The sequence below is a fragment of the Chlorocebus sabaeus genome, chromosome 11 (assembly GCF_047675955.1).
Source record: "Chlorocebus sabaeus isolate Y175 chromosome 11, mChlSab1.0.hap1, whole genome shotgun sequence".
Classification (NCBI taxonomy): Eukaryota; Metazoa; Chordata; class Mammalia; order Primates; family Cercopithecidae; genus Chlorocebus; species Chlorocebus sabaeus.
Window position 1 is genome coordinate 14429290 of NC_132914.1, and position 24448 is coordinate 14453737.

The 24448-nt window shown below is 40.0% G+C and overlaps 1 protein-coding gene across 2 annotated transcripts in view; it reads right to left on the minus strand.

Moving 5' to 3' along the window:
• Positions 1–24448, minus strand: part of GRIN2B (glutamate ionotropic receptor NMDA type subunit 2B) — a 432541-nt gene that overhangs the window by 114069 nt on the left and 294024 nt on the right. For both annotated transcript variants that reach the window (XM_037990318.2, XM_007967728.3), the window contains one exon: positions 12352–12466. In XM_037990318.2, coding sequence (XP_037846246.1) covers positions 12352–12466 — 115 coding nt within the window. The remainder of the gene's footprint in view (positions 1–12351; positions 12467–24448) is intronic.

Genomic DNA, 24448 nt, shown 5'->3' on the forward strand with positions numbered 1-24448 from the left:
TGGTTATGAGCCAATCTATCTGCTGTAGAATGAGGAAGACATCAAGGGAAAATTGGCAATTCTTTAAGATCAACCACAACGTGGTGGTTTATTACAGTGAAACAAAACCCGAGTAAATCAAATAGCACAAGGACACACTACAAGGTTTCATAAACTGTGATTATTGCTTAATGTGTTTTGGTTGTAATTTAATGGTTACGGAGAATCTACAATGTGCTAAATCAAAACTGAGAGGTTTCTAGTCGCCTGATTTCTGAGTGACAGGCCCAGCATGGGCTGCTGTGCTATGCCGTAGACTTTGTCAGTATTTTATTATTAAGACTCACGTTTTAAAAATCCCTGTGCAAAAAGGCATTTTAGAATGAAGGCGAAAAGCTTGCTCATTTCCAATTTATAACATGAAACATTTATACACTGTTTTCTAGTTTCTTCCTGTTAGTGACTAACACCAAAACCCAACTAGTTTGTGTGTGTCTTTGTGTAGTTAAGTATGGTCAATTTTTCCATTTTCCTGTTTTCTAGAATCTAATTTTATTTGTATTATCATTGGTTCAAAACGTGTTCAAGTAAAATGATAGTGAACGTGGGAGTACACTTGCTACAGGTCAGATATTGTGCTAAGAATTTTACATGAATTATAATTTTCGTTTTAACAAAATTAAAACTTTACAGTTTGAGGTAGGTGCTATTATAATCCCCGTTTTACAGATGAAGAAAAAAAGGCACAGAAAAGGGGAACGACATCTATTTAAATTTATTTGGATTAATCACTGCACTGGGCAGAGGTGACCAAAATATGGTGCTTCTTGGTTTTTAAACTGTGTGTCAAAAGACAAGTTCAAGAATCCAAGGTCAAGAGAAAAGCATAAGCCAGGGCTTAAGGCATAAAAGCACAAGAGTTGTTGGAGAATAGTTAGTTGCAATTATGGGGCATCGAGGCTGAATGCAGAGAGGTGAGGAGGGAAAAGGAAGGGAAGGTGGGTCAACCTCAAACACCATGATTTTGGGGCTGGGGTGGGGAAGGAGAACACTTTGCCCTGTGGAAATGTTTCCCAAATTTCACTCATTCAAGTAGTACTGTAACAATTTTGCCACATCTGTACACCACCTATACTAATTTTTGAAATAATCTTCAAGAATATATGTATTTTAAATTTTCATATCATTACTATAAACGTTAAGTTGTGCCACTTGCCAAAAGTAGAAGATAACTCTAAAAATAGATGATTATTTAAACAAAAAATACTCATCTCTCCTGAGTTAACTCATATACTACAGTTGAAATTCACAGCCACATGAGGAAACACTGACATAGCAATGATGAATTTGAAGATCAATGTTCTTATTGTTGAATTTTGTTCCTACTTTTTCTTTCTTATACATGTATTTTTTAACTTAATCAAGTTTAATTTATCTTATTTTATGTAAGATCTCAAAACTCCTCTCCCTTAGCTAGTTGAGTTCATAAAATATTTGGTTGCTTGTGTTTCAAATAAAGCAGTTAAATTTTCATGTCACTGTCCTACTAAGATTTAAGAGCTGTTTTTGTAGGTCAGCTATTTTAAATTCCCCTCAGTGTTTTGACATTTCTCTGCACCTCCAACAGATGTCTGATCAATGGGGCTGCAGGGATACAGTGCCACTGCCATGATGGTAGATTTTACAAGAGCTTTTAATTCAGAAGATGACTGTTTCCTCGAAAATCCCTTCCATGCAATGAGGACCTAGACAGCTGCTTCTGCAGGTCGTTATGGCCTTTGTAATTCAAAGAAACATGTTCTTTCCTCACAGTTTGAGGAGATAGGTTCTATGTTCCTAACTGAAGAGAGAGGGTGTGTGTGTGTGTGTGTGTGTGTGTGTGTGTGTGTGTGTGTGTGTGATAACAGTTAGGAATTATAAGTATAGAAAGATACAAGAAAGCTTTCTCCCCACTTTATCTTTCTTTCCCTCTCTCCTTTCCTTCCTTTCTGCCTTCTATTTTTGCTAATCACAGAAAAATGTTACACTGAAATAGCCAGTCACAGTCTGGGCTAACCAGCCTCCACACCTCCAGCTCCACCCCAGATGCTGGACCATTTCTTAACACGTAGTTTTAAAACTCAAGTAGCAGGGTCTGCATGTTTCCATAGTGTGACTTGTCCTCTCGTCTATGAATTTATCCCCATTGACATTGCTACATTTGGATCCCATTGGTCTAGTTGTACTCTTATATTCCATGTGTTGAGGCAAAAAGCACACTGGACACAAATGGACCTGGACGTAAATGTCTACACCCAGCTCTGCCACTCCTTAGCTGTGTGACTTTGGGAAAATCATGTGACCTCTCTGATCCTCAATTTACTTACATGTACAAGTATTTCTCAACATTTTAATAGGAATCAAAATGGGATCATATATGCTAAATTTGTTCATTAATAGCATTGCTAATAAAGTGTTACATAAAAGTCAGATGTATTCATGGCCAACTCTTCCTAATGTCCCTTAATTCCAGGCTAGACTGTCTGATCATTTATATGTGTTTCCCAGACATTATAGGGAAAATGGAATTTTGTGTTCACTTTTCTAGAAAGAGAATGCTGAGGTGCCTTAAATATCCACTACACATTTTACCTCAAAGGGAGTATTTTGTTCCTTTGCCAGCAAACTTCCTTTCCTATGGGATGGATGAAGAAAAACTAGTACATATTATTTCAGGAAGAGCCAAAGATGATGACCTCAGAAGACATCTGACAGCAAACACTTGGGCTAGAAAAACATGGAAAGGCACCCACCACAAGTTTGGTGTGAGCAGGAATGTGGTATGCACCTGGAGAACAGGGCATAGACTTCTTTCCCCTTGAGGTCTATCACTCCCTCCCCAATGACTGCCTTCTATGGTCATACTTTCTTTCTCACCACTCCCCTGGCACAGATTTGCTTTAAGTTTAAACCTTCAGAACAGTTACCTGACAGAACTAAGACCTGGGACGCCTGTAAAACCAGCAATGGACCACCTATATGACAGTGAAGGACACCTGGCTGCAGGACAGAGAGGGAGGGTGGAAGGAAAGTAGGAAAGCTCCTAAACAAACCACCTTAAGACATCTCTGTCAGAATAAACTAAAAGGTTCACCAAATTATGAACAGAAATAACCCTAATAGAGAAAATTATAAAATCATCCCGAACAATCTGAATGCTATGGCTGCTGTGGGAAATTTATGTACATGGCTTTTATTAATAGCTTTTATTCTTTTAAAATTTTATTATTTTTTTGTTGGCCAATACTTCCTTTAAAATGTTTGTACCACAGGCTGCTTGGCAGAGTTAACATGCCAAGGTCAGAGCTTCTCTTCCTGTATACATGAATTATTTCTACCCTGTTTCTGGCCAGCTCTCATAAATAGGTATTGTGGAGATAGAGACTGTGCATGGCTGGAACAAATCCATCATCACTGTAGGAAAAACTCAGTGCATAAGATCTTCGGGTGCTACATCAATAAAAGCATGCTTGCATATGAAGGACAATCAGATATTATAACTTTAATGCCAAACTTCAAGTCTTAGCTAAAGTCAATATGCTATTAATGTAGGCACAAAGTAGCTGGTTTGGCGAAAAATATGTCAACGTATTTTTATAGTATACTGCTATAACAGCAAGTGAGGCATGTTCTATCCCTACTGGTGAAAGAAGGGCATTGCTCTCTCCCTTCTGGGTCATGTGTGAACCAGAGAATAGAAACAGCACTGGAAAAGGGTCTCATACAGAGCAGGAGTCATATGACTCCTTGGAACGTGAACCTGAATTTTACAAGCCTTCAACTTTCAAGAAAATGAAACAAATATGATTAAAAATGCAGACGGACATGGAACACATGGACAACCCCATTCTCTGTGATATCACCACCAGAGATAAGAAAAACACATCTCAGCAAAGTCAGACGGCAGTGCACTGTATGAGATGATCAAAAAGAGAAAACCCTCTGGGACTCCTAGCAGACCCAAAATAACAAAGGAGAGCCTTCCACCAGACCACATATGTTTCCCCTGGTTGTTGCTGAATCGACATAAACCAACCAATTCCCAAATTAAGGGTTTTCATTTTTAACATTTAGGGACATTGGATAAGAAAAAAAGGGGCCAAATCTTCTCACCTTAAAAAGCAATCTTATGGCATCAAAGTTAGACCACCAACTCTGAAATTATTTTCATATGAGAACCAGAGTTTCTATTTAACATGCATATGAATGTCTAATCATAGGGAACCAGTTTGAAGAAGCATATTATATTCTTCCAGTGTAATATTAAGCATTAAGTTTCATGCTTTTGAAAAACATTTAATAAAAAGGGAACATGTCCACAATATCCTAGGAAGAGAAAAAAGTAGATTGCAAATTATCCAAACATTAAGATCCCAATTCTGTTGTATTATTCTGTGTTGTATTATAGTGTACACACAGAATGCACAGAAAAAAAAAGCACTGGAAAGAAATTTTAAAATATAACTGCTAATTCTTTGTAGGTGCAGATATGGGTAAATTGTATTTTATCCCCTCAAATGTCTTTAATAAACATTAATTACCTACATAATAAGAAAATCATAAATGTTGTTTTTAAATTCAATATAAATATAGAATTTTCTCATCTCTCTACCACTCTTTCTTCTTCAACACCAGTACTGGAAAAACATTATAACATAAACATTAGAAGAAATAGTTTAGAGGACTCAGGGACCAACCACAGGTAACTGTCAGGAAATAAAAATCTCAATAACATTTAAACGAGATGGATGAAAGCTATCTTTTGGCTTTGGGGACACTTTCCTTTTCACTGTTTTTCCTTAAGCCAAGGTTAGGCCAGCACTTCTTCAGTCTCTGAGTTCAGTTCTGCTTTCTCTCTCCATCAGCATGTACAGGTTTCAAAAGTACAGTCAACCAAGGTTATCTTGTTCTTTTATCCTTTTCATTCAGTGACTGATGACAAGCACTGGAAGACAACCAGCCTTTCTGAAATGACATTCCAGTCTATTCCCTCAATACATCCCGGTCTTCTCTTTGAATTATTTCATGAATGTGCATGGGAGTAGCAGCTTGACATTGTGGACTGAGCCTACAGCAGTGTTGAGACTTTAGGGATTAACAGCACACCTCTACCTCCTCCTCTCCATGACTGCCCCCTATAATCTCTTTCTGGAACCCTGGAGAATGGTGTAGGCAAACAGGATGGGCCAGGGCTCTTGGAGCTCAGTGAACAAGGAAACAACTGGATGTGAGGGTCTGCACTAATCACACCTCAGAAAAACACAACAAAATATGTAATCCAGTGGCCCCGTGTCATCGTCATAAGTAAAATACACATTAGCGGAGTCTTTACTTACTAAGTAACATGAAACATCAACACAATGTTAGACTGTATCAAATACATTTAAAAATCACCTTAGTTTATAGAAATGTTAAATGTCACAACAAGCACCTTTTTTATTGCAATGTACTTGTTTTGTTTTTCCAAGCCACCAGGAAAGCTACGATACAAATTTGTGGGGGCAGTCCTTGGCTCATGGTAGGTGCTTCATAGTTATGTGTGAGAAGGAAAGAAGGAATGAAGAAGGAGAAGGAAAGAGAAAGAAGGGGAAGGAAAAAGGAAGGGAGGGGAAGGAGGTGGGGAGGGGAGGGAGGGGAGGTGGGGAGATAGGGAGGATAAGCCATGTAGTTCATGCATTATTGCTTGCACAGGACTGTACATTACAGAGAGACAAGGACATATGCAATTTTGAGGACTTTCAAAGTCATCCCCTGATGTTGTTAACAGTTCCAGTACTCAACACTTCTCTCTATTAAGGAATTCTCCCTATAGCTAATATAAACCCTCCCTGCTTGATCTTAAGCCCACTCACTGTGGTTCTGTCTCAGAGGAGAAAGTGAACAGCTGATCTCCACACTTGGTACAATAATTCTTCATACATTTAAAGAGAATAAGTCATCACCTCATTGCCTTTTTTTTCTTTCCCTTAATAACCCCAATTCCCATAGCCTTTCTCCATAGATCCTGTCTTCTAATCCCTTAATCCAATGATGCGTATTAGTACTCAGTTCAAAGTCAGTAAAAATAGCATGTTGTCAAATGGTGGTATCAGGAGATCCTGAACAAACACCCTTGCCATGAGGAGCTCCTGTTTCACTCCCTTAGATGCCCTCTGTAGAGCCTGGAGAGAGCATGTGTGTCTCCTGGCCTCTCCTCTGAGGCTGGGAGGTAGAACAGAGTCTGTCCAGCTGTGCCCGGGCAGTCACCAACACCGCATTTACTGGCCTGCTCAGTGATGTCTCACACTATGCTAGGCACAGAGGTATAGTGGAGAGGCACACAGATGTGGTTCCTGCCAGTTTGTTCTGAGTGAGTGAATGTGCATGAGCGAGGGAGGGATGGAGGGACTGTTTTATTTTGTCAGTCAAAAGCTTTCAAGTAATAACAATAGAGGTAGTGATTGACCTCTATTGTATAAACACTGATTTGATCACTGTGGACTATGATCACCATAGTCCTTAGGGGCTAGGATCACAGAGCCCCCACACCCTGGAGTTGGTGCTACCTCCTGGACAAGAGGTCGATCACCAGAGACACAGACACACCTTAGCCTGTCTTATTTATTCCAGGCTGCAGATACTGGCAGAGCATTTTGTCTTACTATGTTGTTGTTGCTTCAGTTCTTCGGGGGGGAGTCTCCCTTTCCTCAGTTTGGTTGCTCTCCTTCCCTCCCATTGATCCATCCATTAATTCCTGAGTACTATCATGGGTCCAACACTGTGTGCCAAGCACTTCCGTTTCCAGTCTCTGCTTTACTGGTGGATGTGGCTGTGACATCTCAGTGTTGAAAGCCACAGACGGAAATAGGTTTGGGGAGTCCACAGAATGATTTACACAAACTGAAAATGTTTTTAATATACATAAGGAGGGGGGTTTTCTGGTAGGTGAAGGCAGGGAAGAGGGAGTGGGCTTATAAAACACCCTCTTGTCTCTTTCTGGAAAAGATAAGCAGAGATGCAAATCTTACATATTCTCCTTTAATTCTGACCCAGACAGTCCCTTTAAGGTCTGTTTACATCTCACAGCCTAAAAATGCACCATCATCATTTCTTGATGTCATTACTCAGAGCACACCCCCACTGCATTTCATTTTTATTATCCCCATTTTAGGAACTATTAAATGGAAGCAGAGAGCAGTAGCAATGAAGCAAATCATGAGAGACTCTGATAGAGACAGAAGCCTTAAAGCTTGTTGGAACTGCATCTCTGTGCCAGACTATTTTTAAAGCAAGTTTATGCAGCTGTCCCCCACTTAGGAGCCTCACAAATGAGCCCAGTCTGCACACAATGATTTTTTTTCCACCATTGTCTACCCTTTCCAACTCACCACGCTATGTCTGCATGCATGTGTGTGTGTAAAATATTTCTTTTTAAATGTCCTTCTCCACATTCCTACATACCAGAGAGATGTTCATGGCTTTCTGTGAATCAAATTCTGATCCAGAGATCTCTTTACTATTCTAGCCCCCTAAGCCTTCTAGAGGTTCCTTACATAGGATCCCATTAAAGGTTCACAAGAGCAGATACTGTTCATTTTTTATTAAAGTAGTTGGGTAAATATATCAAATCTGTAAATGTCTGGAGTATTTTTGGCAACAACAATTGCTCTGGGGAGGATTCCAGAGACTGGAAACAGCATTGCTCTGGAGAGGGAAGCAAAGGGTCATAGATGAGAAGAGGACTTTCTTTTTACTGGGTACTCTTTTGTGCCATTTGTTTTTTTACCATGTGCAAATATTACCTTAAAAAATTACACAAGAAGGGTATTGACTACCAACTGACATTTGTTGGATACTGACTGTTTCAGTGGCTATTCACTGGTGTTTGACTATAAAACTTCTTTGAATATTTACAACAGCCTTATGTAAAACCCTGTGTTCCAAACTCAGGTAGTATCCGTCACTAGCTGATAAATGGCAACATGGAGAACTGAACTCAGTTCTGCTTTCCAAAACCATAGACGATGTTGTGTTGACTTCAAGTCTTCACAAGGGAACAAACTGTGTAAGACTGTAGCATTGGGACTACTTTTAGGAAACTAAAGGAACATTGGAAGTCCTATCACATGGTTCACACCAACAACTTAATCTTCCTTGACCCGAGATGCCTTGTTAAAAGCCGGTCACACATGTATCACTCCGCTGGGAGTTGGGCCTCCCTGATGATTCCCCCAAGTCCTTCCCTGGCACTGGGGTGCTCACTCCAGAGGTGGAGAAGTTACCTGTTCCCGTACTGTCTCCAGTAAACTTCTATGTCTAAGTGGGGGATTTTCGGGGTAGAAGTGAAATGGCTTGTCAATATTCTAGTTCTCCTAAGCATGTGGATTTTTCATTTATTTAGCAATTATCTTTTGAGTGGTCCAGACACTGGAGGCAAGCACTCTTCTGAAGGGTCAGAATTAGAGGTGAGCAAGGTCCTTGCCCCCAGGAAGCATCCATCCTGGTGTGAAGAGGCAGGCAATAAACAAACAAGCAAGCAAGTAAGCAGAACGCCAGATAATGAGTGTATTGAGGAAAATTAAAACCTACTGTTAGGCAGCGTGACTGGGTGACTACCTCATCACGGGTCATTAGGAGGGCCTTTCTGGGGAAATATTTACTTAAATGACAGGAATGACAAATATGCCCTAGGAGCTATGCCCTTCAAAAGAAGCTCAGGTTCCTGTGTGTTCCATTCCCTCACCCAATTTCTATTCCAATCTGCTGTTTATTTACAAGGAGATTTTGCAGTCCCAGAAGTTAGCACTAGAAAGGACCCAAGAAGTCTTCTTAGTCCAATGCCATCATTTCAGAGATGAGGAAAGAAAAATGTAGAAAAGTGGAAAAAGCAGGTCCCATAGCTAGTTGGTGGCCTGACCAGTGTCTGAGAGTCCTATCTAGCCCATATTTCTTCCACAAACCCACATTCCTCCCTTGCTTATCTGTCCAGTGTTCAGCTCCTCCCTGTAGAATCTTCACCCTGGTGCCTGCCTTTCTGGAGTCCACTGACACTAAATCCTCTCTGGACCAAGGGGACCATCTGAAGCAGCATTAGGCATCTTGAGGATGATATCCTGGGGACGAGGATAACAGTGGAAGGACCAACACAACTTTCCATGATGCAATCTCACCACAACCCTGCCATTCCCTGGAGCCATACCTGCCATCCTCCCTGCCCACAAGTGAGCCCTAATAGGATCCTTCAAGTCGGGGAGCCACATGGCTCTATGACCTCAATGAACACTATACATCTATCTTCCAAAGTGTTCCCTGGTTTAATTGAGTTGATATGAAAACGTTCTATTCTCTCAACCCCTCTCAAAATGCCTTACAAAAAGATTAACCACAGAATTTCTTTAAATAGCAACTTCCTTTAGTACATGTAAAGTATGATCTACAAAAATTCAATCTACACAAAGATTTTCTCCTCCCCCTCCGCACGAAACAACAGCTACCATATCAAGGGCAATAACATAAACTTGGATTCTTAATGGTAGATTTTGGGATTCTTTCATTATGTAATGATTCTCATACATGCTACAAATACTTATTGAACTGCTCTATGAAATACGCTCTTACAGGTTGTTGTGAGGACACAATTGAGCTAAAGACACAGCCTCTGCCCTTTGGAACTGTGCATATGGACAACTCGAACAAGAGGCAGATGTGGTGGGTGCTACCTCAGATGTATGGACAAAATCAACAGGGGACAAGGGAGTGTGAGATTTTATCTCAGTCAAAGATGAGGAAAGGAAGCTGCAATATTTTAATTTGGGTATCAAAGGATGGTTATGATTATATAATTGGATAATTCATTCTAGGAAGAAATATCATGACATGTACAGGGGACAGGACCTACAAAGGCACATTCTCAGAACAGGAAGAAGCCCAGGGTAGCTTAATTGTGAGACAGGAAATCATGAGGAGGAGAACAAAGGTTTGGAAGGGAGACTAGAGCCTTGAATGCAAGAACAGATCAAGTCTAGCCCCAATCCATAAACCATAGAAGGCTCAAGGGGCTTTGGGCAGAGAAAGAACATCACAGTCAGAGTTGTGCTTCAGGAAGCTCATTCTGGCAGCCATATTTTGGACTAATCTGAAGGGGTAAGGGCAGGTGCCAGGGACAAGGAGGCCCATTTAAAAAATTATCACATAGTTCCTGGATCATATATAAAGTAAAGAATAAATTCAAGAGCTAGAATAAAAGTAGAATTGGTGAGGGAAGGGATCCAAACCCTAGGAAGGAGGGTCTAGTTCTAGAAAGGGCTGAGGGGCACAGGCCTCAGATTCTGGACTCAAGAAGAGAAGTCAGTATGACCTGATGGTGAGTGGTGTCTCTTTAAGAAAAGGCAGTTGTGAGATGCCTCCTCCTGCTTGAGACAGTCATTGTGAGCCTACTGCAAAAAAAAAAGCTGCCCCCTCTGTACATCTTATGAGCTACCTATGAAGCCTCAGTTATTAATAACTCCTCTTCTGGAGACAGACAGAAGTGCCTGTTATACATGAGGAGCCCAGAACATTTCTTAAATTATGACGTCTCTACAGCAGCAGTGAAAGCAGCTTGATTGGAGTGAAAAGCAGAAGCCCAGGGAACATCCATTTCTGAACAAATGATAACTTGGTGAAGGGAGGGCAACTTTAATCAAGAACATCAGGCAGGCCAGGCGCAGTGGCACGCACCTCTAATTCCAGCACTTTGGGAGGCTGAGGCAGAAGGATCACTTGCAGCCAGAAGTTCAAGACCAGCCTGGGCAACATAGTGAGACCTCATTTCTACCAAAAATTTGAAAGTTGGCCAGGCATGGTGGTGCACGCCTGTAGTCCTAGCTACTTGGGAGGCTGATGGGGGAGGACAGGTTGAGCTCAGGATTTTGAGGTTGCGTGAGCTATGACAGCACCACTGCATGCTAGTCTGAGTGACAGAATGAGACCCTGTCTCAAAATAATAAGATTAAATAAAAAGCTGGCATAATTTAAGCCTTATAATTGTGCCCTATCTGGTAAGAGAAAATGCATGATAGATAGAGGTCTTTCAACTTGAAGAATTAGATCCTGGATTCTCCTGCCTGAGCCACACATGCCTCGTTTCTTGGGTGAGCGTTCACACATTCACATAACTAGCTGTCCAGGGCTCTCTGTGATGAGGTTGTGAATTTCAAGAAGTTTATCTCTGGCCTCATTTTCTGGTAACTCTCTCTAGAAATATATAGCTGGATTTCCATTCTAGGCAGAACTATGCTAACATTTCGAAGCCCATTCTCAGCCAATTGGCCCATGGAATCTGTGGAAGTTGTCTTAGTTTCCCAACATGCTTTCACAGAATATGAATATCATGAACAAAGGGGTCTTGGGGTAGAATAATTTTGGGAAATTCCATTCTAAATAAAAGTTAAGGTATTTCTTTGCTATAAGACACCTCTGAACTTTCAAGGGTTGGTATGTTCTAAGACTCTCCTAGAGTGAGAAACAGTAGTTAGCATCTCCCAACCTTATGTATCTGTAAAACTATTTTCAGCAAAATGTCTCGAGAGACAAGAGTACTGCAGAATATATTTGGAGAAAAATCAGCAATGACATTACTCTCAGGAATATTTGTATTCAACTGGGAATCTGGAATAATACAAATTGTAATACTAATTGAGTGCTTACTATGCACCAGGCACCTTTCCAAATACTTTACGTATACTTAATCCTTATACCCGTTGGTACTATTATTATTTCCCTTCTATGGATGAGAAAACTGAGGCACCGAGTAGCGAAGAGATTTGTCTAAGATCCTAAATAGAGCTGGGAATTGGACCTAGACAGTCTGGTGCCCATAGAAATTAATTTCTGATGGTAGAATTCCAAACACTGTGATCAACTGTCAGTGGAAGAGATTCTGAGCAGAGCCTTGCATGGGAATCCTTCAATCACAGTAAGTCTACCCTTTCTTCTCATAAATTCATCTTTATAAGCTTCCCAGATGCTCTCTAGGACACAACTCCCAAACTATACCACTAATTCAGTTTCGTCACCAAATTATGTTATATTGTACACACATACTCTCCCACGAAAACAAAGTCATGATTCAGATAGCAATGCAATTATCAACAATAAATGGAAATACATAAAGAAAACAATCTCTTGATTAACCAAAACAGCAAGTAAATGAACATGCAAGTTTGAGAAATGGCTTCTCCTGTGTATCAAGGTATTGATCCTTTGCTCCACGGGTCTAGGGACAAAAACCAAAGGACTACTTTCCTTCCATGTGTTGCAAAATTTCACATCTCTACTCTACTTTGCTCAAGAATTGTCAAAGACATGTCCTACCCTTTCCCACTTCCTCTCCTTGTTCAGAAGAATTATCACCAGTTTTGGGTGCATCTGGTAACCATCTTCACTGAAGGACAGATTCCTCCCCTCAAAAGTGACGTTGATCAGATACCTGTAAAGATGAAATAAAACGAAGATTAAAAGTATGAAGAGGACATACCACGAACAAGGCAGTTAGGTATATAGAGAGAAAGCTGGCTAAAGACAGACCAGTAAATAGAAATACAGATACCATTACCAAACTTGGTATACCTTGAACTCCCATTTGATTATGCAATAGAGTCATCCAAATTTTCACAGAGTAGGAATCATATGAAAAAGTAATATAAAAATTTTAAATAAAAGAGGTTTGGTCACTGCATGTTCTTACTTACAAGTGGGAGCTGAACAATGTGAACGCATAGATACAGGGAGGGGAACAAGACACAATGGGGTCTGTAGGCAGGGAGACGGGGAGAGGGAGAGCATCAGGAAAAACAGCGAATGTATGCTGGGCTTAATATTTAGGTGATGGGTTGATAAGTGCAGCAAATCACTATGGCACAAGTTTACCTATGAAGTGAACCTGCACATCCTGCACATGTACCCAGAACTTAAAATTAAAAATAAAAATGTTTAAAAAGGTGTTTGGTTGAAGTTCACTCTATAGGTATGACATTGAGCAAATTACTCAGCCTTTCTGAGCCTCAGCGTTTTTCCCTATTGGCAAAAACTAGTATAATAAAGGGACCTACTTCATTAGGTTTGTAAGGCTTAAATGGGATAGCTTAGGTTAACCACTTATCATGTGGCCTGGTGCATAGTAGAGTCCCATTAAGTGCTAACAATTGCTATTGAAAAACAAAGGTGGATTAAAGGTTGGAGATGGTAGAGACAAGAAATGAGAGTAAGAGTGTACCAAGACAACTTTCTGCTAAGAAAGGTGGCATGTAGGAGCTTAGGGTCTCCCTCTATCCCAGAGATATGTACATACTCTTTAACTCTTGCTAAGGTCTTGCCCGTACTTCTAAGAGTTGTGAGATGAGTACAGTAAGCAAGGATCTGATATGACAGGATGCATCTGGAAACCAGGGCTATTACACTGTGTATAGGGAACAGAAAATACTAAGGAATGGGAAAAGGTGGGAGAGGCATTTCACAGAGTGCTCTGGTGACTTGTGCATAGATTAGCGGAAACTCTGGAGGTAACTAGAGTCAGACCAATGAAACTGTCTTCCTCCTGGACACCTTCACCTTAGCCCACCCTTCTCCCCTCTGGCTGCTGTCATCTGATGAGCAGTCCCTTCATGGGGAATTCCCAAAGGCATGCTCATTACAACTGCATTAGTGCAACTGCACTGATGGTAATTAATGTCTTTTTACCATAATGGACCAAGGAATCAATAATGATTAGCTCTGTGTTCACATGACATGTTACTCTGGAGCCTTGGGCCTGATGTTGCTTGTGAGACATGTCCCTGCTAAGAAGCAAAAGGGATATGTTGTAATTGTAGTGAGGATGCTAAAGGAGGCAGCCTAAAAACTTTTTTTTTTTTTTTTTTTTTTTTACTCCTCTCATTCATTGAAACTGGGAGGTCTTCTTTGATTCTTCCAAGTAATGTTAGGTTAAACAACAAGGTTGCTAGGATGCATATCCTTCTGGTGATTCTAATGATGCTTATGCAGCATGAACCAAATCCTCATGGATCACTTCTCACTTCCAGAACTACCTGGGATGTTTAAGCCTGTCATTCCCTGATCTTGTGTAGCTTCACAAATGGAATCAAGAATGCAGAAGACCCCAAAGGAGTAGCGATTCCTAGAATCCTAGAACTGAAAGAGACTTTCATAATCAACTAGCCTACCACTTCTTACAATTTATGCTTCCCTTCTATACCATAAAATTGGTCTTCTCAGCTCTTCTTGAATTCTTTCACTGATGGGGAACTTTTCATGGCACCTTCCGGGCTCAAGGTAGCCATCTCAGTGTTGGCTACTTAGTTCTTTCTTACTTAAAGCTGAAAACTTCTCCCCTGCAACCCTTTGATACCTGTTTCCTTTTTAGAGATTCTACAGTCTTAGTCTAATCCTTCTTCTACATGAGAGTTTCTCAAGTATTTAAAGACATTTATCATACATCCCTTATGAAATCAATTTTACTCTTTAAATAACCATTAAACTCTTTTAGTTCTAAAATTTTCACTTGATGGATTAAAAAACAAACACAAGGAGGTTAAATTATTTGTCCAATGTTATTGTATGGCAGACGCACCTGACAGCAATAAGTTATGCATACCCTGAGAATGACCCTACAGTCTCAGAAAAGTGTATGTTCAGAGTCCTAAGCTAAGAAATCTGGAAATAGTCAACCCAGAGATTTACTTTTTATCTATGAAGGACATCTAAACCCTCAGTTCATCTCTTGGTCTGCAGGCCATACAGGGGATCAAAGCCCTTTGTTTTGGGTTAAATGAATGTTTAGGTGAACGTTGCTAAGGGAAAATGCTATATAAACTGCATGCATTTTACAAATAGTAGCAGTTCTCCTGTCCAGCCCACCACCACTGGATTGTCCTTCTATGTAAGTTCCCCCAGTAAATCCTATGTCTCATTCATTGTCTCTGGGTCTGTTCTTAGGCGTTTCAGATATGGTGTCATTGCTATTGGAGTCAATAAGGGTCCAGTATGACAGTTACACAGCTAATTGGGAGCAGAAGTAACATTTTAAGCAATATCTCCAGTTCCATGTCCTTTCCTGACACCAGCCTGATTGTCATATACAACAACAGGGTTAGCATCCCAAGTCCTTTACATATTCCTCATATGCCATGGCTTCATGTTTTCTACCATCCCATCTTGGCTGCTCTCTCCAGACACCTCCACTCAGTGACATGTTGCATCCCCAACACAACTCAGTGCTCAGTGTGCTCCACTCCTTGACCTGCTCCTCAGCCTTCAGCCCAGAGCTGCTCACCCAAGCCCATCATTAGTGTGAAGGTAATATTCAGGTCTCCTATAGTTTGCAATGACTCTAATACTCCAACCAAAAGCCCTAAAGAATTCATTGCAGAGAGTATAATTACAAAAGCACAAGACAAGTTATTTTAAACCAACAAACTAGAATGTAACCGTGAATATAATATACTTGAAAATATATTCTTACTACAAAGACACTGAAGAATTTCTGGAGTCTTCAAATAAAGTTTATGAGACATGTAAAACAATTTGGTCTCATCTATTTTGAAAGGAGGAAGGAAAGAAGGAAAAAAGAAGAAAGAAAAGGAAAGAGGAAGGAAAGAAAGAGAGGAAAAGTGGGAGGAAGGAAGAGAGAGATGGAAGAGAGAGGGGTAAGGAAGAAGAAGAATGGGAGGGAAATAAATGATCTGGCTTAAGCATCCACCTTTTCATCAGACACTGTGCTGAATAATTCTGCCTTTATCTAAAACACCATTAAGAATATTTAAACGAAAGTATCTATTTCAGAAGGCAATTATAAAAGAGGAGTTCCAAAAATAACTCAATTAATAAGCAGCATCATTGGAATAACTATACAGCCTCTCAAGATGACTTCTTTGAAGGGGACAGCATTGAACTGGGTGTATAAGTTGAGAAATTTGAACTTGCAGAAAATAAATCACACTCATGGGAAATGCAATTGGTCTGTAAATTTCTCTGGCTATTCCTATTCCAGAAACTTCTGATTTTCCTTAGAAACTGTTCTCTTTCTGGGGTGCTCCTCCTCTTCCAGCTCTAAGTTCATTTTATCTACTTAAGCACTCCTCACATCTTTTACACTTATCAAAAACATTAGTAAAATTTTATGACAATATACAAAATATTCTTCTCCAAAGTATCCTTTCATCATTCATATCTGTCAGCAGCATATAGATTAACCATTCACACTGTGTTTTTATGAGTAATTTCTTGTGGTGTGAGAACATTTAGCCATTAGTGAGGAGTTTGCAAATATACACCAGCCTTGAGCAAGATGCCCTTTGAATAGCAGAACAAACCCATCCATTCATTGGTAATGAATAGTGTGAAAAAATAGTTGGGGGTGTGGTCACTTCTAGACATGTGATCTTGGCACCTGAATCTCAGTTATTCTTCTCCAAAATGAAGACATCATTTTACCTCCAGCTTATCAGAGAAGTCTGTTATGATGATCAAATGAAAGAGTGGGTAGGAAAACTATATAAAATATACCAATATAAGGTTATTTCATAGGAAAAATTCAGAAAAAGAATATATTAGCATAATTTGAGTATCTAAAGGCAAGAAAGTTGCTTGATTTTAAACCTCAGTGAATAAGTGTGATAACTACATTTTAATAAGACTCAATTATCAATGAAATGCCTCTGAAAAATGGAGATTGGCTTCCACACATGGAGGCTAAACTAGATCAAATGGCTATATTAATCAATTTAACTTTCCATAAGACCTGAAAATATCCAACTACCCTTCGATCTGGCTGTACTTTGTCAATTTTTACTATTAATTAGAACCTCAAAACTTTCATGTGTGAATCCTGGGTAAAGGATTAAATTATACTTAAAATTAAGAGATGTCATAGCTATTCTATTTCTCGCCAAACATGTCATCCTCAAGTACGCAGTCAAAAAGCCTTGCTTCAAGTGGCAGCCAAATGCAGAAGTTCTGCCCATGAGACTCAAATCCCCTGGAAGTCCCATCAAGGTTGTGTGTGTGTGTGTGTGTGTGTGTGTGTGTGTGTGTGTGTGTACGTATTTTAAATTGCTTGATTTGTCTCTAGAATGTAGTTTGAACCTTAAGAAACAGATGGTCTGTCTCATACAGTTCTAATATTACACAGAATCTCACTAGGACTAGGAGAGAACTTAGAAATTATCCATTGAGAACCCTCATTTTAGAGAGGAGAAAATAGGTCCCAAGATGCAAAACGACTTTCCCAAGGTGACCTGCCTGTTTAGGATGGGAGCTTAAGTCTTCTGACTCTCAGCTCAGGGTCTTTCCATGATCACCAACTGAAGTGAAATCAGTTCCACAGAGCTCCAGATGTGCATTTTAGCATTCTTGCATCACATGGCCCATCCTGGACTATATAGATCCCTAATACAGACCGCATAAAACAAAATCTATCTTAGATAATTAATCTACCTGCTTGCCTGCTTGTTGAGAATGAGCCTCAGAATCCTGATGGGCTCAGAGCCAATACATTTGCTTTATATGGCCAAAGTCACACTACAGTGAGCTTAATGGGATCAGGCTAAGGTTAAAAAGACCTTCTGCCTCTTTGACTTTGGCCATGCCACTCCGAGCTCATCTACTGCACCACGTTGATACCCACAGCAATGATTTAGCAGCATGCCCTGCGTGGGAGGCACCCAAAGGAGCTCTACCAGAATTTTCCCAGCCAACCAACAGCCTTAGAACTACAATACTTACTTTACCGTGTATGTCTTTACAAGCACTAGATTTTTAAAAATTAATATCTGCTAATGTGTCGATAAGAGAAGAGACAGCATCTCATTTCATCCAATCTTTTCATTTTCAAATGAAACAGACAAAGTCCAGCAGGGCTTTTGTGATTAGATGACAAGGCTGAGAATAGGACCCAAGTGGCCTAACCCACAGTCTGGTGTTCTTCCCATGTGCCACTATGTTTTTAAAAAGTGGCAGTTTTGGCCGGGCGCGGTGGCTCACGCCTGTAATCCCAGCACTTTGGGAGGCCGAGGCGGGTGGATCACAAGGTCAGGAGATCGAGATCATGGTGAAACCCCGTCTCTACTAAAAAACAGAAAAAAATTAGCCGGGCGCAGTGGCGGGCGCCTGTAGTCCCAGCTACTCGGGAGGCTGAGGCAGGAGAATGGCGTGAACCCGGGAGGCGGAGCTTGCAATGAGCCGAGATTGCGCCACTGCACTCCAGCCTGGGCGACAGAGCGAGACTCCGTCTCAAAAAAATAAAAATAAAAAATAAAAAGTGGCAGTTTTTCATATCTCTCATTTTCATTCTCTAGTTATTAAAAGTAAAGTGATAAAGGAACACAGTTCCAGGCAAGGGACAAATTCTTGACCCCCTCTTTTTTTTTTTTTTTTTTTTTTTTTTTTTTTTTTCAATTTTCTGGCTCTGAAAAGCTGTAACTCTGTAACTTTGTATCATTGATGTGTCACCTTCTAAAGTCTTCAGCTTCCCCATCTATAAAATAGGTGGTTCCCGGCCGGGCGAGGTGGCTCAAGCCTGTAATCCCAGCACTTTGGGAGGCCGAGACGGGCGGATCACGAGGTCAGGAGATCGAGACCATCCTGGCGAACACGGCGAAACCCCGTCTCTACTAAAAAATACAAAAAAAAACTAGCCGGGCGAGGTGGCGGGCGCCTGTAGTCCCAGCTACTCGGGAGGCTGAGGCAGGAGAATGGCGTGAACCCGGGAGGCGGAGCTTGCAGTGAGCTGAGATCCGGCCACTGCACTCCAGCCTGGGCGACAGAGCCAGACTCCATCTCAAAAAAAAAATAATAATAAAATAAAATAAAATAAAATAAAATAAAATAAAATAGGTGGTTCATACCATCTTACTTGTCTGATGTGAGAAGCTACAGGGAGGATCGTTCGACCTGTTGTTTATCTCTACATTTCTTTGTTCTTTTTTAAAAATAGTTTTTATTGTGTATATGTAAGGTATCCAACATGATTTTATGGGATACGTATAGACAGTAACAAAGATTACACTAGTGAAGCAAATTAACTTATCTATCCCCTCACATTTCATCTGATTAATACTGTTCTTATTAATATTGCTATAATTCTGTTATTATTAGCTGCTCTTATTACTCTCTACCATGTGAATGGGAAAAAAACACAATTCTTTTGAAAGACTAGAGTTTCTTTTTAGACATTATGATTATTTATACACAATACCTCTAGAAATAGTAGAAACAATTTCCCACAGGATTAGAAATACTGGACTTGAAAACTTTTAAAAGCTACCTAACTACAGACCAGCATTGGAGAACAAGGCATTTAAAAATTAGTTTTTTAGTGTTCTAGTTTAGATAGACTAAATAGAAATTTCTGAATTTTTCCCAGCTAAGAAATTCATAATTATCAAAATAAATCCAAAATGATTAATCCAGTTTAGTGTGGTCAACATGGCAGGCAAGATTATTATAATCGGGCCAACAATGTCCTCTTTTTAAGGAAGAAGGATTTGAAGAAGTTTTAAATGGTTCCTTTGAGATATGTCATATATAAAAGTATTAGACTCTGTGATTGGACAATATAATTAGAAATGCCAGTTTCCTACGCTGTCCTTTTCTCCTATTTAGGCAAAATGATGCCTTTTAGAGAAGCTCAGGAATAACTAATTTAAACAGCAGACTGTAATATTAGTTTATGATTACCTGAAATGGGTTAAAACTAGTTTGTCTTCCAGTGGATTAAACATTTTCTCTGAATGGTGTTTATACCATTAATTTATTTTGCAATCCATTCTTCACAAATCATAAAATGTTCAAGTTTGGGCTAGTTCATATCATAGTTATTTAAATTCTAAATTAGTGGTGTTAAATTAATGAGATATTAAAGTAGCTTAAATTCTAAATTAGTGGTGTTAAGTTAATGAGATATTAAAGTATCTCGAACAGTGATTGATACAAATTTAATACATCTCTTATCTCCTACTGGTGGTGAGAAATGTGCCTTAGCCCCTTAGTAGTGTGGGCTGAACTGAATTCATTTGCGGTGTAAGTGGTAATGTGTAAATTCACCATCTATTATGAAGAAAAAGTATTTTCAGTCCCTTTGGCCTAACAATAAAAAATTTCAGGGAGCTATTACTTGGATTCTGTTTCACAACTGAATACCATGAATTAGTTTAATCTGAAATGAAAGAAAACAGAGGAGGATTGATAAAAGAAGGTAAAGAACATTAACCTCCCTCCAGACAGATGCTATCTTTGACCAATTATCAAAGCAATGAGAATTTTGAGGAGCTCTGTCACCAGCTGTGATAACCTCCTATCTATGCCACCTTTCACCAAGCAGGGTCAATGTGACAGGCCATGGCTAGGGAACAATGCTCTCTAGACTTACCTACGGGTCCATCTGGGATGAAACGGAGGAACTCATTCTCATTAGTAATATATCCTCATTCAAATGAATGAAAAAAATCTGGACAATACCCCAAAATGCTTAGTGGTGAGAGGTGAATAGAAAGAAAATAAAGGGGAGAAACAATAAGGAAAGAAAGAGGGAAAGAATACAGCGTGTATTACACACTTACACACTCATACTGCACCAGGCAGTATAGCGAGGTGTTTAAGAACAAGGACACAGTTCTTAAACAGTGCAGTAGTCACAGTCTCCATTCAAGTCCTGCACCCACCAGTTCTGAAGTTGTGTGGTCTCGCAAGTTATTTAACCTCTCTTTCCTCATTTTCTTCACCATAAAAAATATGAATAATAATATTACCTATCTCATAGGATTGTTGTGTTTCAATATATATAAAGGGGATGTGAGAGTGATCTGGCCGTGACACCTGTTACCCCATTGATTCCCAGGGTTGATTTGGCTGATCTGGCTGGCTAGGCAGGTGTTCCCTTCCTCCACACTACTCCATGTGCATCCTTCCCTAAGCTGTGCGTCCAGTGGAAGAGGATGACCATTTCCAATAGAGGAGGACCGGTCTGAGGTCAAGGATATATGAGTAGCTGGGCTTCCATTCTAAAACCTCCAAACAAGCTCTCAACATATATAAAGGACTTAGAATTCTCCCTATCACAGAGTAAGCATTATGCATTAGCTGCTGTTACTGTTGTTATTATTATTACCTATTTTTTACATTACCTGGATGTCAGGGGAGTTAGCATTTGAAGGGACTTTTGGATCACAGTGTAACTGTTCACAGTTACAGCTGAACACTCTGAAGCTTGGGAAAATGATGTCATGCTTTGGCCCATTTAGTTGAGTCTGGGTCTCCTAATTCCTGGATCTCCGTTTTTCCATAAAACTACCAGTTCAGTGTATTCCCTCTCATTCTTATAACATGCAAAACTATTAAGGCTTGGGAATATTTGTTTTGTTCTTACTATGATTAGTTACCCCTGTGAGTTTTTTTGCAGTGGGCAGTCACTAAATCATACCACTTCAATATAAAGTTCACTTTCAAAGGAAGGCAAAAGACGTGCTCATACCTCCATTATTTTAGTCTAGAATAAATGATTCCTCAAAATGATCCCCCTTCTGACCTCCCAGATCCCTGCTTTGAACACTAGGTAATTCTCCTTAAAATCCGTTTGGAGAGAACACACTCTTGATTATGTGTGAAGGTACCACACTTCCTTAGGGAACTAGTGAGGCTGCCTTTTGATGCCAATTAATCAAATGTGCAGAATACCAAAGTTGCTTCTCATTTAGCTCTGTGCACAGAATTCAGTGATGAAAAATTAAATTCCTCCTTGTGTTCATGCTCATGACTCTTAGTCACCTCTGCTATAGGTGAGACCTGGTAAGGTACTACAGGAAAGCCAGACTTATTAGACATGGTTAGAAAGGTAGAAATCCCCAGTGAGAAGGAACCAAGTAGCTTTTCTGCATAATGTTACTGTCACTGGATTATTTTTCCTTTTAGTTCATATTTCCATGCTGTATATAAATTAAAATCACTTTCTTAAAACACTGAATAAAATTCATTTCTTTTTCCACAGATCAGGTGTTCAGTGTGTTGGAATGCAGCCCAGAGTAGGTAGGCTATCAAAACTAAGTGGTGAGACCTTCCCAGAGAAAATACCAAGGCAGATCAAAGGCTAGCTGATCACTGACTACCTTATCATCATTTTTTGTGACTGTTAATAATTTTAAAGTGAAGGCTTGCCTTTCTGACGTCCATTTTAGCTCACAGCCTGGCAAAACTATTCAGGGGCTATATAAACAATGACCGGCAAAGATTTCTCTAGGACATTCAGCTATGGCAGGAAGACTTTCTTTCCTGTGAACTTTCAGGTCTAGTGGAAGAAACCCTGAGCATATGTACTCAAGAAGCCCTTGGGTAAGAACCTAAAGTGACCTAGGCATGATATCAAAGGAAAAGAATAAGAAGACTTTTCTCTTCCTTTTGATCTTTCTCCATTTCCTCAATTTGTTCTTTCTGGAGCCTCTCTCTACTTCCTCTTACACACTGGGTGGTCAACAAAATCAACACACAGGAAATATCTCCATACATACAGTTCCTGCCCCCTCTGTAGCTACCATATTTTTGACTTCACAATTCCCTCTAACAGCTCTACCAAAAGGGGCAAAAAAGGTAGATGATTATATGATGAGTTGGTGATGGCTTCACTTACAGGGCTTGAGAGTGGAAGTTATGAGGAATTGTCACTCATGGAAAAAGAAGGTTATAATTTACTTTTCCAGTAATGGTTGGCAGAGTTCCTCAAGTGAAGATTTATAGAAGCAATTATGTTGAATTGGGAGGAGAGGGTCAAAGGAAGGAGGATCTTCCAGGGTCAGGGGGACGTTTCTAACAGACAGAAGACTCAAGATGCCTGGGTGAAGATTATGTCTTTAGGGAAGACAGGCATGTCATGCTATGTATGTGAGACAGAGAGAGTGGTGGAGGCTGTTGACTCATTCAAAAACATACCTCTGACCTCAGAAAGTGTAGTCATAAACCACACCTACCATGCAGATAAAACCCTTTCACATAGGGAATAAATAATTTCTCCCAAGGAAAGACCAGAGTAATGAAAGAGATGCAAAGTGGAATATAATCTGGGAATGGAGAAAGTGAACTGACAGGAAGATTTGTTCACAATAAGGAGTTTGTTATGCAGTTCCTGTAGCACATTCTGGAGAACAGCTTTCTGAGCTACAGTTCAGTGAGAGGAACAATCTCTAACAGTAGAGTTGGTTTTAAGGGTACGGGAAATTTGTACTAGATGGCAGTGAAAGGGATATTATGGATCTGAAAACTGTGAAGCCAAATGTGTACATTACCAAAGAAAATACACCAAGATGAGAAAAACCATAATGTAAAGGTGCTGGTCAAAAGTTATCAGCCAAACCCACATCTTATATTTCTAGAGTTTCTTGAAGTTTCGTTCTAACGCAGTACATTGTGGCACTGTTTCTACACCAGGTTAGAATAAAGAGGTTGGGGAAGATCAAATTTATTTATTTAGTTAGTTAAAGACATCCATTGATCTTTTCCAATATTCTAAAATGAGATTGACCCTTGAGTCAGAATTTCAAGTAAGATGAGGCCAAGAGCTTCTTTAGACCAAACCCCTTTCCCTCTTTTCTCATCCTCAAGAGGACAGCACCATGAACCCCAATTGCATCTTCACTGGGAAGCTGAAAGGAACGTGTAATCATCTTTCCCTGCTGTACTGTGTGGGGGCTAGAACTCTGCTGTTCCTTCTTTGTCAGGGGATCCTAGCTCTTTCTCTCCCTCTGTAGGTTGATGTTTCCATGGAAACATGCTCTTTAATGCTTCTGAAATTACTGTACATTTATACCATTAACTCTTTTTTGACCAGGGCAAATCACAAAGAGATTTTTCTACCCCTATGAAAAGCAATTTTATTTTCTATCTCACCTTACTGGGAACTTCTAAAAAAAGTAATTGGCACCTGATGACCCTATTTCCTCCCCAGACTTCACTCCTTAATCCTTGTAATCTTGGCTTTTGCCTCTCTTTTCTACTGAAACTATTGCTACAAAATCATCAGCGATCAAACCAGGTTGCTATGATTTGGCTGTCTGTCCATCCAAGCAAGGATGTGTGTACCCTCCAAACCTCATGCTGAAATTTGAACCCCAATATTGGAGGTGGAGCCTAATGGAAGCTGTTTGGGTCATGAAAAGATTAATGCCCTCGCTTGCGGATGAGCTCCTTTTTTAATCAGATCCCATGAGAACCGGTTTTTTTTTTTTTTTTTTTAATTTATTTATTATTATTAAACTTCAAGTTGTAGGGTACATGTGCACAACGTGCAGGTTTGCTACATATGTATACTTGTGCCATGTTGGTGTGCTGCACCCATCAACTCGTCATTTACATCAGGTATAACTCCCAATGCAATCCCTCCCCCCTCCCCCCTCCCCATGATAGGCCCCGGTGTGTGATGTTCCCCTTCCCG